The following is a 20,419-nucleotide window of genomic DNA, read 5'->3' as shown; positions in this document are numbered from 1 at the left end:
AACTAGAAGTCTTTAATTCTTACAATCTAAACAAAAATTTTAACTCTTGAAGCTAATTTGTAAAGTAATTGGAAGCTAATTTGTAAGTGTATCAGTGATCATGAGCAAGTTTGAGTTTTTAACTTATGAAACTTTTTAAAATAATTTTATTTTTTCTACTAGTGACCTTAGCTTATCTTATTTCAAAGCATTTGAACTAAAATATTTTTTTTGTTTATTCTTTAAACCTAACTAGTTCAAATTGCTTTTAAAAAGTTAACAACAAAAATTAAAGTTGAAGTGACGCATATTTAGTATGTTAAACTGTAACATTTAAAATATAAGTCTTTAACAAATCTAGCAAAAATTTATTAGTATATTTTAAATTTCCAAATTTCATAAAAAAAATTAAATTAACATCAAAGAATACTTTAAAATGGTTTTAATCACGGATTATCTTAAGAATTAAAGCACAGAAAAAAATCACCTTACATTTTTTTGATACCTGATTTTATTAAACCAAATGTACTTTCTTATGTAACAACTAAAACGTTTAAGATTAAGTTGTGCAAATTTTATACAAAACCAAACTTGTTCTATGTATTTCTGAATGAGTGTTTAAAAGTACATCTTAGTAATGTTTTTCTAATAGTATCATTATTAAAACATAAAGCATATAAGTAAGTATAAAAATCAACAAACGATATTACTAATATAAAATTACTTTCAATTTGTAAACAAGCATAGCTGTTTATGATTATCATATTTTGCAGAAAATAAAGCTTATAACAGGATAATCACCAGCATTTCAAAATAACTATTCTTTACAAAAAAAACTTTTAATTGTAGCAGTAGATAAAAAACAGCATGATTCAATAAAAATATTTTTTTTTGGTATTTTAATTATTAGTAAGTGAAACTATTTTTAACATAAAAAAACTTATACTTCAAAATTCATGCTTTACAGAGAGAGTATAAATATCAAGATAGTTATTAATAAAACTAAGTTTAGCAAACCGACTAAAAAGTTATAGCTTTATTTAAAATAGTAAAAGCGATTAAAAGTTACAATTACAACAAAAAATTGTAAATATTTTTATTTAAGGTGCAGCCATCAAAATTTAAATTTTTGAGCACATTTATTAAAAAACAATATTTTTACATAATTATAGCTCAATATTTTTCATTTTACTCAACTTTATTTTTTTTTAATGAAAACAACAAAACGAAAAAATGCTATTAACAAAGCATGCAAAACTCTTCGGAACTTGAAATGAACACCATTTGAAAAGCATCTTTTAAAATTACGGCACGACAATAATGATAAAAATAACGACATTAGTTGAATTTTTTATATGCAGTGAACAAGTAACCATGTGGTGTACGATTTAAAAGTGCGCAATCTAAATTACATTGGCTTTCATAATGACGTCATAATTGTATCAATTGTCCTTTTTCAATTTTCCTGAATCTACACCGGTAAACGTAGCCCTACAAAATATGAAGTTTAACTACAAAAGTAAAATACGTTTCAAAAAAAATCTGTTTTACATACAGTTATTACTAGTTTTGAAAAGATAGCCAGCTAAAAACTTTTTCATCACTCTAAAGAAATAAAGTTTAGACATAATTTACGCTGGAAAAATAAATCTTACATCATGCTACAGTTTCTTGTTGAATATCGTGTGTAGTATAAATAACTAAAAATACACTATCAGGACAAACTAACATTTTATTATTAGAATAATTGTTTTCGCTTGACGTGCTCCAGTTGTTTCTTTCCACCATTTCAATTGAAGACGAGCTACAAGACGACCTGTTCATTAAGAATAAATAAGTTTTAACATGTTTCTACCAAACTTTGTTTAATAAAAGGTTGTCGCTTTTCAAAACAAAAGTCTGAGTTTATTACGAAAGCTAAGTTAAATGTGTCATAACCAATTATGATTCATAAACGTGTCATAAATGTGGTTGATTACGTAATTAAAACAAATTCATTAACATTCCAGAAAAATTTATTGTTTTGACAAATATATAGTATTTTAATACCCATACTTTAAACACCTTATGATCATTGAGTGTCTTCGTAAACATAGCTAACTGTATCTAATAAAACTAACGCTTTAACAAGCACTTAAAAAAAATTAAACTTGAAATAACATATCCTACCAAAATTTTATTATGTTCCTACAAACCGTTAAGCTTTTTACTGCGCATTTAAAAATTTGTTTATTTAACTTAGGTATCGTTAGCCACCAAACTTTATAAAAATAATTAAATTTTGAAAATCTATTTACAAAGAGCTTGGGTTAAAGAAAATGATACTATAGAGTATTTGAAACAATATATTTAAAATAAAATTATCAATATAATATATTTAAGTTTTGTAAATGTTAAAAAATAGTCTGATAAAATAAAAGTGATACAGACAATTTGATAAACCTTGTGCAAACTTTATAGTATTTACAAAAAGTAGAAAACTTATAACTTGATCAAAAGCTCATTTTATGTGCATATAGACCAAAATAATTTTAAAAAATTCTTAAGAAAAATTTATGAAACTATTTTTTAAATAATAATTTTAGTGCAAATTTAAGTACTTAATTAACTACCATGTTTCGATGGATAAAAAAATACCTTGTCAAGTTTAATAAAATAGTATAACAAAATAGTAAAGTATAAATAGTAAGTAAAGTAGATAATTATTTTTTAAACTTTAATCAGCATAACTATTACGAGTTTATAAAATAAGATAAAAAGATTTTAGATTTAATTTAATTTTTTAAATAGCTATACATCATACTCCGTACTTTTTGCTTTAAAGGTTGCAATCAAAGTTCTCGACTTAAAAAGGAGAATGATTCAATGATAAATTTTTTAAATTTTATTACAATACAATGTTTCACTCGTTTAAAAAAAAACGAGATCTTCAGTTGTTTAAAATCTTATTCAAATAGAATTAAAAATTATATTTGAATAAGATTTTAAACAACTGAAGATCTCGTTTTTTTTTAAACGAGTGAAACATTGTATTGTAATAAAATTTTAAAAATTTATCATTGAATATATCATACTCTGATAATTTTTCGTTACTAAAACTAAAAGTTCTATTCAGAACAAAATGAACGAAACAGGAGTACTTTTCATTTAGCTCATCAGTAGTTCATATAGCTATAAATATAGCTGTAATACTACTTTAAATTAGTGTTATAAATACTAAACAATCGAGAGATGCATAAGATATCAAACCTAATAAAATAAATTAAATAACAACATACAATGTTAAACAAACGGTATCAGCTAAAAAGGTGTGCAATTAATCTATGTGTGTTAAAAAAAGTAAAATGATCGAATACACATGATATTTCGTCCTTCAGACATTACTTTAAAATAATCAAGTTTAACGTTTTCATAACAGTCGTATTGACCTATTTGTTAACTATTTAGCTTTTCTTAGCTCCTTTCTAACCTACGTCTTATTGTTTTAGACTCTCAACTGCGTTAAGTAAGTTTTACGGTAAATTTGATTACTTCATTATTTTTTGTTTTACCCACGAAAACTTGTTTTTGAAAACACACGAACCTATAGATTATATTGTTATACTATGAAAATGGGTTGTTTGTCTATGTTGCTAATTTTAAATATATTTTTATTTCTAAACACCATTATTAAAATTACAGATAAATAACAACTTTTAATAATCTTACTTTTATAATTCCGGATAACGTTTTTAAGGATGCACGGCTGTTCAAATTCGGACAACTCAAATCCTTTAAAAAAATTAAAGAACCAACACTTGTAATGTAATATATGTTTAAAAAAAACTTAAAAGTGCATATGTAGGTCTAATTAATACCTACAAACACTTTTTTTTTCTTTATATTAAAAAGAAATATTTTTGGAGATACGGCTAAAATAATTTTTAAAATATAATAATTTACAAAAGGGGTTGCAACTAGTTTTTGGCAAATTTTCTTCAGGTTTTAAAATTTTTTCCAGGTTTTTAAAAGTACACGTTTTTTGGGTCTATTTTTAGTTTAATATTGAATTTAACGTAAAAAGTTGTTTTAAATAACATAACAACATTGAAAAGATACTGTAAAACTACTTTAAATTTGTTTTTTTGATTGTGACAAAAAATTTTTAACTATATGATATACTTTTTGTGTTAAATCGAAATTTTACTACTTAACATGTAAAAATTATTTCAAATGCCAGGTTTCTTAGTTATTTTCGTTCAAAATTCCAGGTTTTTCCAGGTTTTGTGGCTACCCTGGTTAGTAAGTATTAATTACACCTACACACGCTCTTTTTTAACATAAAATACTTTTTGAGTTGTGGCGCTTCAAGAGTTTTAAAATAACTTTAACTGTCATGTAACCCTTTTTATAAGCGCACGGTAATTTTAAATACACAGAAAATTTCTTAGGATAAAGTTTTAGCAAACCAAGTCTGGCTTTTGTCTTAGAAAATGTAGAACAATTGTAGAATATCTAGTGGGTACCTTTGAGCCAAAATATATTTTCGTTTTACCAAATCTATTGTTAAACAATTGTCAAAGCAGATTTTCATGGCTCTATAAACAAGGTTATTGGTCAAATTTAATTCATCTTAAAACTTTGTCTATACACTTTATTTGGTCTCAAAAATGACTATTAACTTTACATAGTTTTTTATAAAAAACTTACCTTAGTAGATTTTATATCTTATATTGTGTTTCTTAACTGTTTCTTTGTTTATGAAATTCCTAAAAATTTATTACAGTATTTTATTGCAACTATTTAAAACAATGATGAGCGTGTCGAAAAGTATGTTTGTTTTAAATAAAGTATTTTGTGTAAGTTGTACAAACAAAAATGTACAAAGTATAACTTGTGAAAATTATAGTCAGAATAATTTATCCTATTTAAACTCTTATATTTATTAATGTATTTTAACATCAAAATCACACCTGTTATTAGATACTGTAAACAAATATAATATTTTTTGAAAGAAAATATGTCTAGAATAGAAATGATATAAATACTTGTAATTTACTTTTAATATGTTAATTTAACATAACTAAGTCAAAGAAATAAAACAACTATATTTAAACTTTTAAATATAACAAAATTTTATCTCATTGAGAGACAGAGGTATACTTACTGCAGAATAAACTAAAACTGAGATAAAAAAATTCTTTTAAAACATTTTCATAAAATTGTAATTAGGAATTGTTGGTTCATGTAAAAAGAAGTTTATTTATTTAGAGTAAAAAAAGTCTTATTTCTTGTACAACTAATAAAAACATTTTATAAACAAGTGGCTTAATGAAAATTAAAGGTTTTTCGAAAACATGCAAAACACACATGATTTGTTCTCCCATGACTTTTGAGAAATAAATCAATAAACAATTTAAAATATAACACAACCAATAAAAAGGTTTAATAATCGTATAAAAAAACAATCAGAAAAACTAAATTTTTGAAACTGTTTAAGTTTAATAAAAATTCGAATACAATCTTGTTTATGATTATTTTTGAATTAGTTTAAAGATTTACATGCAAAAATAAATTGACTCAAAAACACAAACTAGTACATCTTTTTTAATGTAGTAGAAAATCTAATTATGTTAATATTTTTCTTTAGAATATAATTCCAATAAATTAAAAGATTATTAGTAACAAAAACATTATAATTATTTATTTTTGAAGCAACTATTTTTAACGATGTATGCACGACCAAAGCTTCTATATCAAAATAATTATTTATATATTATAACTATTTATCATTTATAGATATAATTACTATTTTATTCCTTTATTCTACAAACAGTTTCATCAAATATAATAATTTTATTTAAAAGTTTCAACCCAGACAAGTTCTATGTTTTATTATTTTTTGTTAGTATACTAACTACAAACTTTTAATTGTATTGTTCGAATTTATCTTTACTTTAGAAAATACTATTTTATAATGAACATAAAAAACAATAATTTTAATTAACTCTAAAATTAAAAAAAATAGAATAAAACAATTCAACTAACGTTCTGCTCAGCTTCTTGCAATTTTTCGGCGTGTCAATGACGTCATAATCCTGTTGGGACGAAATATCGGCCAGTGACGCCACCGATTCGTTTGTGATGTCATCGATGTTCATCTCTGTCACGTCATCTGTTTTAACCTCTATTACGTCATCGACGTTCCTCAGCGAAGCGTCGATTTGAGTTGTTGATTCTCGTCTGCTGTTGTATTCTGTTGGTGTACATTTTTTTTTATTTAATAATTTTTTTCTCATAACACAAATAAAAAACTTAAACTGCACGTTTTTATGTAAATCGTGTTACAGTTAATTACTAAACTCTAATTAGTCACATTTCAATAAATATTCTGGCAACTAATTTTTGAGTGCGAATCATGCTTAGGTATTAAAAATTTAGTTACTAAACTATAAAAGTACAGAATTTTGAATTAAACTAATTGTAAATGACCTTGCTTAATTGAGATCAAAACTTAAAACAGTTTTATGTCAATCACTAACATTTAAAAAGTAGATAAACCTTTCGATTTGATTCTAAATTATTGTAAAATATGTTTAAGAAATAAATAAAACAAACGAAGGTTTGTTTTTATAGTTTTCAGACTAAAAATAATGACTGACTGCACGAAGAAGTTTTTTTAAGCTGAAAATTTCATGCATATGTGTTCTTACTGGTATCATTAAAATAACTTTAAACTAGTAGCATAAACTCATTTGAAAAAACTACAGCTACATTTGTAGTAAAATATCACAAACATTTTGATATACTTTACAAAAAATTTGAAACATTTGCAAAATAAAAACAAAAGTAACTGTAATGAATAAAACTTTCATTTTAGTTAAATCAAGGTGTTTGTTTTAATTTTGGTATAAACATTTAATTTTTATAGAACCTACTTTAGATACATATTTTTGTTACAAACATATATTTTTAGAGTAAATAAAACATAAAATAATCCTTTAATATTCAAAAGACTACATCAACTTGTTGCAAAACTTTCTTAAAAGCATTCTAAAGCTTGTATTTATTATATAAAAGTTAATTTTATATTAATAAACTATAGATAGTTTTTAGGTATTTAACACTTATTTGGTATAAACTGGATTTTTTAGACGACTTTAATATGTACATCTGACAAACTAATACATTATATTTTGTTACTTTTAACAAGTTAAGCATGGAAAAAAATTTAAAAATTATTAAAGTGTTAGTTTGGTTACAAAGAGAAAAATATATAAGTATTTTAATTTATTAACATGAATAAACTTTTTATTACATGTTTACTAAAAAAGGTTCTCAGACTTGAAACTTGTTTTTTTAACTAACAATAAACTCACGTTAATTGTATTTTACATCAAATATAAGACACCAATAAGTTGTTAGCTATAATGTATTATCAAAAAAATACATCATAAATTATAATATTATATTAAAATCTTATTGCAGATTTTTATCAAACATCTTGTTAAATGAGTATTTAGCGTTGTAAATAAATCTTTTAAAATGTTTGAAAATAATATTATGCAGTACGTTAATCCAGGGGTCGGCAAACTGCGGCCCGCGGGCCAATTGCGGCCCGCGAAGGGTAAATCTGCGGCCCGCGAGCACGTTATTTTTTTGAATGGAATGCGGCCCGCGAAAGAAAATTTTGTGGCCCGCGAGCATGTAAATGTGGCCCGCTGAGCAAAAATATGTTTCAAGTTAAATTTTTTTCGGTAACTCGATTTAATTTATTAGCTTAGTTTTAAGTCTCTGTATAACATTTAAAAATAATTAGAAGAAATTACTGCTTTAGTTTAAAAATGTGAAAAAGACAAATTAGCATTCTAAGAGGATATTTTTCTGAGTTTCATAATACATAACTTCTTTTTTACAACAGCAAGTAATTATCTGAAAAAAGAGTGTAAAGAGTGCTTGAACTTAATAAGTTAGTTATATAATATATATTTATTAAATAAACTAAATGCAAGTGTTTTCCATTTTGTACAAAAGTAATTCACAGTAATTAACTAAAGTGTCATTTCTTTATAGCTTAGATATTCTTTTTCACTGTTTTTTATACCTAATTTTCTTTTATAGATTTTTTAATTTGTAAATGTTATATTTTAGTGTAAAAACATTTAAAATAACATAGTAATAAGAAATAGGTTTTTTTAATTTTTGTTTTGACACATTTTAATTTTTTAGAAGTTTTCTTTGCACTTAAATTAATTTATATGCACACCAACTTAAAAAGATGCTCATATTTTAGACCACTTTTTATTTAATACTTTAGTTAGTTTAAGTTTAGTTTATGCATAATTATCTAACATTGTTGTTTCTACATGTATCATTTAAATGTGTACAGACATATTTAAAACAGTATATATGATATAAATTAATATAGTTTTTGTTAGGTATACATTTTCATTTTTCAAACATTGTTTTTGTAAAACTAAGTTAACTTTTATGCCTTGCATATCAATACACACATTTGCTGATTTTTGGAGCTACCTAATTAATATAAACTAGACTTAGGGATGGTAAATTTATTAAGTTTGTACACTGTTAATCAAAATAGTTCAAATTCAAGCAAATAAATAACTAAACATTGACACACACTCAGACTATCACTATTTGAAGACTTCAAATCTCAGGCCAAATAAGTCATTTTATAAGTTTTTGGCTAGAATTGTTTTTTGTTTACAAAAATATAAGAAATGTTTTTGTTGACTGACTCATGCTGGCTTTTTTGCTTGAAAGATAGGCAAATTAAACTTATGATGTATGTTTTGCTCAATCCACAATGTTAGTTTGAGTTATAATATATGTTTAATTTTAAGTCTTGCAGCTGATATAATTCATATATTATTTATATTATTGTGTTCATTTATGTGTGATCAATCAGTGTTGCCAAAAAAACTTGAATCCCGGAAAAGCTTTAAACTTGAAAATTTATGCTTAAAAGTTCTGGAAAAAAACTTGAACTTGAGAATTTTTGAATAAACCTGGAATTTCAAACAATTTTTCAATGTAAAGTAATGAAATTTCGATTTGACACAAAAAATTTAGCAGATAAACATTTCTTTATTAAAAAATATACTAAAGTAGCTTAACAATGTTTTTTAATATTGATTTATTTTCTAAGACACATTCTAAACTTTAATTAAACTTTATACTAAAATCAAAAGAAGGAATTGTACTTCTAAAACCTTTGTATTGGTGCTTTACTTGTAAAATTTCACCGATTGTTGTGCTTCGTGTTGGAACTAAACCTAGAAATTTTACTAAAATGTCAAAGTTAGTTAAAACATCTCTAATAAAAATTCTCAGATGAGCAATAGTTTTTCTATCAGTGTTCTCTTGTTAACATATTGATTAAAGTCTTAATTTGATTTATGCGACTTTATAACCTTAAAGCATTTCCTAAATACGACCTTTTGTTGTCATTGATGAAATAAACAAAAGTTTTTCATTACTACCAACATAAATTCTTTAAAAAAGTTTTCAATTATAAACGGTATCTCATTTTAAATAATAAATTTTGCTACTTTATAACTTGCCTTAACATTTTTTTTCTAATAATTCTGTAGTTACTGAAGATAATCATGTGCTTTGTTGTAACTGATTTTGGTGAATTGTTTTTTCATCGTTTCTCGCAATAACTCCTAATTAACGTTTTTTTTTTGTAGCTCGTCTTATATTTTACAATTAATATTTTTAAATGCAATATTCTTATTGCAGATAAAGAATTGCTATAATGCTTAATAAAGTTTTTCTATTTCGCTAATAACTCAATAAAGTTTTATACTTATGTTAAAATTGTTTAAGAAACTTAATTGTCCATTCCAGCTGACTTATAATTTTTTTTGGCATGTAATTTATTTACTGTTAATAACTTTCGTTATTTATTTATGCTGTGAACTTTGTTTTAACTAGGTTGCTGCACAAACAGGCTATTTTAAAAGCTTAAAAACTTAGGTTTGTGCGAAACTTTTATTTCAAACACTTTAAAGAAATCTTTTAATTTCCAGAATAGTTTTTATGATTGTAGTGTAGTTTACTAATTGTAGTTTTTTCTTGTTTTCTTACACTTTTTTTACTTTTTAATGATGATGATATTTTACTAGGGCTTAATAAACAACGATTTATTAGGTTTTTCAACTTTTAATAAACTTAGGCTGGTTTGATACAACTCAGACATTTTTGCTTTTTAAGTGGCAACTATGTAAAAGACTAGTTACTAATAAGATATTTTATTTAAGTATTCGCGAATTAACTATGTTAAAGAATTTGTTCTAGCTTTCTGGAATACAAACAGGTATTAATTTTATTAAGTTAACTAATTACTAAATTTTTTAATGAATGTAAACTATTAAACACACAAAAACTTTTTTTGAAGTAAATATTCTTAGAAATATGAAAAAAGGGGTTAGTAGTATAACAAATATATAAAGTAACCCATAAATTGTCTTTAAAATTTGTTTTTTATAAAGAGTTAGGTTGTTAGTAAAGTTAAAAAAGTATTAATTTTAACTTATTAGTGCTTATGAAAGTACATAGTTATTAACACTTAAGTAAATTTTATTCTAATAAATATTTATTTAAATAAGCATTCTATGTATAGCTAAAAGTTATTTAAAATGATAAGGTGAATAAAAGCAAAACTTTTCTCTCGTGTGACTAAAACTAAAACCAAAAGATTATTCAAATGTCGCTAAAACTAAAACTGCGGCCCGCGAGGACTTCGTAAACTTGAAATTTGGCCCGCGACCACCAAATGCCTGCCGACCCCTGCGTTAATCAAACAATTTAATTTACCTGGTAAAAAAATTATTTAGGATTTCTCCAGTTTTTATAATTTTGAATGAAAAAATAGTTGTTTATATAAACATAATTTATTAGTTTGTATCTACTTGTTTGTGAAGTATAGAGCACTTAAAACTAAGTGTAAACAAAACACCATATTATCTATTTTTACAATTTATGTACAAACGGAAAAAGTGTAAGAATCTAAAAAAATATGACAAAACGTGTATGTAAAACAACTATAAATGTACATGAGGTAATTTTTTCAAATTATTTCACAGTTAATATACTTTCATAAAAATATACTTTTTATGTCATTCTAAGGTTTATTTACCTCAAAACTTAGTGCAAACTTAACTGTTTATTATGTTTACTTAGGCAAAAATGTTACATGATGGTAAATAAACCAAATTAACTTCCGTTTAATAATAACATATCACCTGGCAAGCTGGGGTCGACATCTTCCAAGTTTTCAACGACCGCGTCACCATCAACCACGTCACCACCACTGACGTCATCACCTTGTTGCTTGGATACGAAGAAGCTGGTGACGGCGAACCACGTTGCCAGGGACAACGCGACAAACACCGGCACGAACACGGTCGAAGTGCCCAGCAAAAAGGACAGAAGCGGCCAGTTGTACATGGTTGAGAGGACAGAGGTGGTTTTGAGGTGGACAAGGACGTGCGAGCGGTAGATCTGGACGGACGGGTTGTCGATCTGCAGCTGAAGCGTCCAGTTCAGGTTTTGCTGCAATTGTTTTGTCAAAATTTTTGTTGAACTTTTACTAAGTAAAAAATATCGTTTCTTCACAAAGATCTTCTTCACATTATTTGATTTCTACTAAAAGAACAGCTAAAGTAAGAACTAATTTAAGCTTTTTATTTTATTTTTTAAAGTTGCCATTTCAACAACTGCTTACATTTTACGGCCACTTTAAGGCATACTTTCCAAATTAATTCATAACATAAACTACTTATTTTATATCAAAAAATTTAAAATGAAATTATGTATATATATTAAAGTTTAGATGATCATAATAAAAACAGACGAACTCAACATCTCGAAGAAAAAAATAATACTTGACTAGAATGTAAATTTACTTTTAAGACACGAAAACTGCCCTGAGAGTTACAAAAAAAATAAAAACTAGCCTAAGTTTTTTTTAATTTAAATCTTAGCCAAGTTATCAACTATCATCACCTTAGTACTACTACAACTTTGTATAAGCACAACTAGATTAACTGTAAGTTTTTTTTCGTACTTATATAAAAAAATTGTCTCAAAAGTCATAAAAATATATAAAGTCTTAATAGTTTGCAATAAAAAAAATCACAAAACTATCTAAAAAAAATAGAAATCAGTATTCAAATTTTAGTTACAAAAAAAAAGAGTAAAATTTTCAACTATTGAAATCATTTGATGGAAAAAATACTTGTATACAAAAACTTAAATTTTTTTTATTGCAAAAGTTTGTTTCATACTAAGTTCACCAATAATCTTTTTTTTTAATATTATAGGCAGACCTAATTTTAAATCATCTTGTTTCATAAGATAAAAAATCTTAGTTTGTTTCATTAGTTTAAATAAAACAGTATAACAAAAATATAGCTATGAAAACATGAGGTTATTCTGTTATTTATCATTTATTAATGAAGTTGAAAAAATAAGATGTAAGTTCAAACTAGAAAAGAAGTTTGTAAACAATAGTGCAAACTGTGATAGAAAAATATAAAACTATGTACCATAAGTTTAATAAAAGAAGTTTATTGGAAGCTAGTGCTTTATTGTTTATATAACTATTATTCAACGGAAACGTAACAAAAAAAACAAGTTTTACTAATTATTTGATATAAATTTAGCTTTTTTAGTTTTAACAATAACTAACATGTGATTTTGTATTCCTTACATTAATTTTAGATAAAACTGAACCAGTTTAGTTTTATTTATATGCATATATCATCAAGTAAACTCTGTGCCAAGTTACAAATGTTATATAATGTACAATAGCTTCATAACGCAGAAGACTTTCAAAATAATCGATATACATGTTGAGTTAACTAAATACGTGTTTGGCTTTTTATTGATTTTCTAATTAATACGCTTTACTGCACGTAAAAAATTTTTGTAAAATACAAAGCGTGTTTTTATTGAATCAGATTAAATGTTATAGTTGATTTGAATTTAAATTGAAACTAAACAAAATGTTATTAATATACATAAATTGGTTTTATAACTTTAGTAAAAGTGTAATAAACTTGATATTAAAAACAACAAAAAAAAATTTTAATGTACATCTAATACAATTTCCAACTTTTCTTGTTATAAATTTTGTTTCATAATTCAACCACAGTAAAATACACATAGATCTTTAAGATAATTACAAACTTTACCTGAATACTTACTTGATTATATACTTAAGTTGTTAAAGAATTTAGAACATCAAAAAATTTAGACGGCTCATAAATTATTTATATACTTTCAAATCTTTATTTCAATGAAATTTTTCTTGAAAATTTTCATGTGTGTGAAGTTTCTTCAAGATAGCCCAAGTTGTCATTGTAAAAACACTTATTAAACATTATTTCAAAGTAGCTGGAATCAACTATTAAAATTAAAATTTCAAACCAACCTTGTCGAGGTAGATGGGGTCGAACAGCGTGGTTGTTATCACTTGCGATTCCTGCAGCACGTCGAACAAGTAGAACAAGAGAAAGAACAGTCTGCCGGCTTCTTGTATCAGCGGCGATTTGTACTTCATTGTTACCTGTGTGTGCAAATGAGTCAGCAAAATTGTACTGACTGGTACTAAATTTTACAATAAATTTCAAAAGTTGGAAACATTTTTTAAGACTTACAATTATCATTATTTCCGTTTAAAGTTTCAACCACCATCAAAATAACATCCTATTAGTTTGTTTTATTGTAGTTCAGAATTGTTTTTTTGCTGTATTTGAACTGATACACTTTATGTTTTAGACAACAAATAAAAGGCAAACAGATTAAAACGTTTATAAAAGGTGACGAAAAAAATATATTGGTCTAAAACTCTAAAACTATACACGTTAAAGAAAAAAAAAAGTAGGTGCTAAATACTGATAACATATACGCATTGATGTTTAATAAGATTATATCTAAACTGCAACACTTACTAAACATTTTTAAATGTTTAATCAAACTACGTTTAATTAGATTATTTTCAAAAATAGTAACTGTAAAAAGCATAATTTTGTAACTAAAAGAACTTTAAATACAACTTTCTTTTTACTTTTCTTTGGAAAACTCATACTGGTTTTACAGAAATCTTAAAAACATGTATATAATAACTCACAAATGCTTACAGTACACTTAACTATCAAGTGATATATTAGTGTTGAAAAACTAGATAGCAAACTTATTGAAGATAATTTAAAGTTGTTTAACTGCCTATCAACTTTTAAAGTTGTCTGAGCACTAAAGTAAATTTAATAACTTGTTTTTTAAGAAAAAAGTATTTCTAAAAACATGTAATTGTAATTAGATAACTATAGGAAAAAGTTGTAGGTTGTTTATAAATCCGTAAAACTAAAACTTTTTTAATTTCTAAAATAAAGTTTATATACAGTTTAGATGAATTATTAATAAAACTTTAAACTAAACCATTAGTGTTTATCATTTCTTTAAAAAATGTTAAATAATTTATGTTAAAATTTAAGGCGCTTTTAAACATAGAAACTTTTTTTTTTTTAATTTTGTTTTAGAATAGTTAAATAAGCTATGTGTTACCCTTAAAGCTCTAAAATTATCATTTTCAAATGTATTTATATGTAACTTTTTTAATAAAGTTTTAATCTCATTATTAGTTAGTAAAGAAAAGATACAAAATCAAAGTTAAATGTTTTAAACAAGTTTTAACAACTAAAAGTTGGTTTATAACACCTATAACAGTTTAAAAAGCATTCTAAAATGAAAAATTTATATAACTTTATTAACTTAACTAAGTAATAATGGTAGTATTTAAGGTAAGAAGTAACACAAAGCTTGTTAAATATTTATTAAACTTAAGTAGTATATATTTACTTCTGTAAAACTCAACACAAAACAAGATTGTATAATAGTAATTACAAAATAAGTTTAAAAAAATGTATAAACACTAGTTGAAAATTACTTGTTGTTAAAACTTATATTATACAAATACAACTATTACAAGAAATATTTTACAACAGTAATAAAAAGTATTCAACTATTTACGTTAAGCTTCATACTAAAAAAAAAATACTAAAAAAACAATTTGTTAAACAATACTAAATTGTTCTACACTGACTTGTTAATAGCTTGTGTGTTAAGTTAAAACAGCAGAAAACTAGTTACAAAAAAATTAAAGGTGACTTTAAAACTTAAAAATATGAAAAACAAACCAACAGTGTAATATAGGCTGCGCAATGATTCATATTCTAAAATTTTTTGTGGTCATTGTACATTTTCTTTTATAGTTTTTATCTATATTTTTATAACTACTCCAACCTATATTAACTAAACCTTCTGTTACATTCTTTAACGAGCGTTAACTTAGCTCGATTAGCATTTTTTGCAATTTTTTAAAAATGTCAAAACTTTAGATCCATTTAATTTCCTTATCCTTAAAGCTAACTAAGATCTTTTTTTTAGAGTACGCTCATTTGTCTTTAATTAAAAAAGTCCATTGGATTGGGGTTTGTATTTTTGAGAGAGGCTCCTTAAAATTTTTATTTTTATTTTTAGAATTTTTACTCTAACGGATGTTTTAGCCAAAAAAATACTTTTTTTTTTTTTTTTTATATTCTTACTTTGCTGTGTTCTCAAGGGTCGTTATTTTTTTTCTCCTAATTTCTAATATTTTAATAATATATACAAATATGCCCAACTGTAAATTTCAAAAACCATCAGTTTTCTAACGGTCACTTGTAGCAGATTTTTTTTTAACTTATTTTAATACACTTAATTATGATTATTTTAAATGGTCTACACTTTTTTTATCTAAACTGTTTTTATGTAGTACATGACCCATATACGTTTTACTAAAATTATCATTAATTGAACATGAAATCCCTGAAAATTTTTTATAAAAACATTTATATCTTAAAGTTTAATTTTTATATTCTTTTAAAACTTCCTTATAAATCATACTTTAAACATTATATAAAAGTAAATGTTTATTTTTGTACAGAAAATTCTGACCTTTATGCCCTTAAATTAAATTTTTTTTTTGGGATAAAGTATTTTTAACAACTATGAATTACTCTTTTAATAAAGAATTTTAAAGATTTTTACCGTAATAGTATTTATAATTAGACCTTTTAGTGCATTTTGTTTTTTTCAAACTCAAGTTGTTTTTTAGAAGATGATCCTTTTAATATTTTTAAGGAACTTGAACCGTTGTCTTTTGAACTGTTATGTATTGTCATAATAGATATTTTAAGTAAGTATAAAAAAAAATTTCAAAGCAAATAAAATTAACTTATCAACTTTTTTTGATATTAAGCTTTATCAGGTTTTATTATAACTTAAAGTATATAATAAAAACAAACGACAAACAAACAGGTTTTGATGAAGTGATCAGCTTGTTCACGCTTCTTTTTCCGTGATGTTTCTGCTTGAACGACGACCAATAAGATTCGTCCTTCTCCTTGTCGTCACGCCAACCGTCGTCCTGCCTGCCTTTCACCCTGGCTTCCAGCATCACCATGCCCATCTCCATGTTGGAAGGACTTTCAGGGAGCTCCAGCTCAAGCTTCATCAGGTACTCGTACCCTTCGTTCATAATCTTCCCCTATGTTACATAATGACGTGAATCTTTGTTAAATGGTTAAATATTAGGTTAAATTAAATAAAAGGTTAAATATGTGAATTATCAGTAGAGCTGTAGATATAGTTTTTTCAAAGTCATTTATTTTTTGGTTAATTAACTTTAAGTTTTGCTTTGAGACACATGTATGATATTTTTTGATTTAGAGTACTGAGTCAATAAACCAAACTAAGTAAATAGTTTTTATGCTTTTAAAATATTTAAATTAAAAGATATAGAAAAATTATATTTATATAATTTAATTTAAATTAAAAAATTATAAGTATAAACTATTTGTTGGTAAATTTTTTAAGGAATTTGAATTCAGCGTGAGACTATAAACTACAAGAAAAACCAAGCTTAAAACCTTAAACTTAATTAAGAACGTTTATTTTAATTGCATACACAATTTTATGAACTGTTTAAGTTTTTTTTCAATCAAACTTCCTTACATAATATAGAAAATTATTAAAACCAACAAAACTTTTTGAAATAATTGTTTTTTTTTTTTTCAAAAAGTTCATATAAAATACAATTATTAAACTAAGAGTTTTTTACTTTATTCAGCAAACATTTGGAAAAACACTATCAATTGTAATTAACTCGACTATAGAGCAAAGAAGTTTGTTTAAAAATACCAAAAAATAAAACACTTTTATATTAATTAAGGATTTTTTTTTCTTGCTTTTCTTAGTAAAATTTGTTTTTAATAATTTTGTGTTAAAAATATTCTTACAAAATAAAAACTGTGGAGAGTACCAAAAATTTGAGACTAGCTGTCTTTCTTATCAAGAAGTATTTTGCACACTTACTTTTTGGCTTAGTTCCTTAATAAAACATGGCTAAAAATTTGTTGTAAATTTTTTCAAAATTAAACTATTTAAATTTTTCTATGACAAAAGTTTCATTATTTTGATAGGTAAGCAATTAAAACATTTTTGAAAAATAATTAAGTATTACCAAAAAAATAAGTTACTTTAAAATTTGAACATATCATAAATTTGTAACACACTTATAATTTCTAAATTACAACATGAATCGTAAGCACATAACACAAGTTACAATTATAAACAGAAGATTAATCAAGTTTTTGAACAACTTTCTTTATTTAAAAATAACAGAATAACATGAATTGTCAAATAAGTTGTAGATTACTATAAAGATATGATTAAAAAAAGTATATATTTTTAATTAAAAAAAATAGAAGTCATCTGTTGTTATAAATATCAAGACAAACTTAAACTTATATTTTTAGATATTTGTATTGTAGTTTTGTAAAAGTTATATTTGCTTAAAACTAACATTTTGATTATTGAGATCTACATATGCATGTGGGAAACAATCTTTTTTGTATGGGTAGTTTTCAATTTTTCTGCCTTGCTCAAAGTTCTTTTGTTCTTGAATGCATCCCCTGTTATTATTCTGATATTACAAAATTATCAGAAATTTACCTCTAAACAAATAAATATCATACAAAAATGGTGTGACTCTTTTAAAAACATATAAAAACATTATACACCAGGGTTTCCCTAAGTGGGCTCCTTGGGGGCCGTGAGCAGCAAAGGGGCCAAAGGGGGGACCATGAGGTCATAATTTGAAATTTAAACTAGATATTCTGGAGTTGCAGATGAAGAGCAAAAAAAATAAAATAAGGTCTTAGGTGTTTTTGATGGTAATTTAAAACTTACACACTAGATATTCTGGAGTGGCTGATGAACATTAAAAATAAGAAAAAAAAAGTCTTAGGTGTTTTTAATGTGAGTAATCTTGTTGGAAGGGACCAAAGCTGTTTTAATATCTTTAAAGGGGGTCTTTTGAAAAAAGTTTTGAAAACCATGCTATACAATAACCCTTAATTTAAAACAATTTCTGATATTAATTTCCTTCAATTGCAGTTAGTTAGTACCTTACAGCTTAGCAAATGAAATATTGTTACAGTTGATAAAAGAATTTTTAGTTTGTATGCTTTGCTTACTATTTAACACTTGCTGATTATAATAAATAAAACTCAGTATTTTTATTTTGAGATAGACTTCATTAGCTCATTAAAAAATAATAATCTACTTTTATGTAAAACTAGTACAAAAACAAACCTCATACACTTATTTAAAAACTTGAATAGGACTATGTGAAGCTTTATTAATGGCATAATGAAGAGGAAACTGTTTCATTACGAAAATATGAGTTGTATCTTATGTAAAAGCTAAAACTATAAAGTACAAGTAAGTTTTTGTAGATTAAAAAAATCAATTTTTGAAGATGTAGTCGTTTTTGCAGAAAATTAGAAGAACAAACACATGGACCAATTTTTTTTTCATTTTAGTTTTTCTCAGAAATTTAAATAAAAAACACTAAAATATGTCTACTTTTTTTTCTTAAGCTAAAAACCTTTTTATTATGAAACATTACGTAAACAGTTTTAAAAAATGATAGGCTGTTATTATAAACTATTAAAAGTAAAAACTTAGGAATGAAAAAATGTAAAAAGAAGACATATAAATAAAAAACTTGTATTTCTAAAGCTACTTAGAATTTCAATAGGCAAAAAAAAAATCTGATAACTAAAATAAAACTCTATAAAACATGATCAACAAAAAAAGGTGAATCTTTTTTTATGAGCTTGAATTATTAAGAAAAAAATAACACCATACAGATAATAAACACGATAAAACTTCTGAAAAGTTTGGAAGACTTCATGTTAATCAGTAAAAATTTAAGTTTACTAAAACTTTTAAAACACCAAATTCCTGATTGATTATTAAAATTCATCTTACTTAATTTTATTTTTAATTGACACATTTTAAAACAAACTGATAGAACTGTATGTACTCTTTACAATATTTGTTAAATCCCAACAGTTCAAATTTGGACAATTCAAATTATAATAGAAAATTAAAGGGCCACAACTTAAAAAGTAGTATGTATTTGAAAAAATTAAAAATATGTATGTTGGTTTTGTTAATATCTACAAGCCACTTTTTTTCCTTTTTGTAAAGTATTAGATATTTTTTTTGGATGAGGCTAAAATAAGTTTTAAAGTATACATATTTTACTATTTTTTTATCTTAAGAAAAATTTAGTATTTTTCAAAAAGAAAAAATGGCTTATAGATATTAATAATAACAACAAACATATTTTTAATTTTTTTCAAATTGTCCACTTCAATAATTTTTTTAGAATTTTAATTGTCCAAATTTGAATTTTCATGTAACCCATTAATTCTATACAGTGAATGCAACTTATTTCAATAACTTTTACTGTTGAGATAAATGGTAAAACACAAAACAAACCTCTTGTAATTGAAGTGCACTGGTATCTTGTGATACATTTCAGGCCTGTGATAAAGGTAGACAGTTCCATACACAAAAGACGAAATAGCAGATGAGAGGAACAGAACATTTATCAGCAATGCCACGTAGACTAGTATCTTTGTTATTTGTCTGCCGCCTCCAATACCAATCAAAAATTCTGCTATTTGGCAAACTTTTGTTTGGTACCAACACAACATGCTTATGTACATTTTATTGCTGTAATTTAAATTTTATGTTGAATTTATCGAAAAAACAAAAATTAAATGAAAATTTTTAAAAAGAAGTTTTATTTTAACTTTGATTTTAAATATTGATATTACTTTTTTTGTACACTACTAGTAAATTTCAATATTTTTAATTTATAGTTTTGGTCTACATTGATTATAGTTATCAAAAAACTTTCTATTGAATTTTTAACAAATATGTACTGCAATCTTATTTTTGAAAATAAAAAACTAATATTATACTCAAGTGTTTTAAATGTTACAGTATTTTTTTCATGTATACACTTATTAGA

At 24.6% G+C, this 20,419-nt stretch overlaps 1 protein-coding gene across 1 annotated transcript; it reads right to left on the bottom strand.

Annotated features, from left to right (window-relative positions):
• Positions 1-425: 425 nt before the first annotated feature.
• On the bottom strand, positions 426-20,114 carry LOC145831450 (uncharacterized). Its single transcript, XM_082938711.1, has 8 exons — positions 19,882-20,114; positions 17,894-18,002; positions 16,346-16,576; positions 13,421-13,555; positions 11,229-11,538; positions 6,007-6,214; positions 1,709-1,795; positions 426-1,470 (listed from the first exon to the last, which is right to left on the bottom strand). Exons 1-8 carry the CDS (start codon positions 20,109-20,111, stop codon positions 1,422-1,424), a joined length of 1,359 nt encoding a protein of 452 aa, XP_082794837.1. The 5' UTR covers positions 20,112-20,114; the 3' UTR covers positions 426-1,421.
• Positions 20,115-20,419: the final 305 nt, after the last annotated feature.

This window comes from Thalia democratica, chromosome 3, assembly GCF_965202585.1.
Source record: "Thalia democratica chromosome 3, ktThaDemo2.hap1.1, whole genome shotgun sequence".
Lineage (NCBI taxonomy): Eukaryota > Metazoa > Chordata > Thaliacea > Salpida > Salpidae > Thalia > Thalia democratica.
The sequence above is the reverse complement of the archived record's forward strand: the minus strand, read 5'-3'. Positions and strand labels throughout refer to the sequence as shown.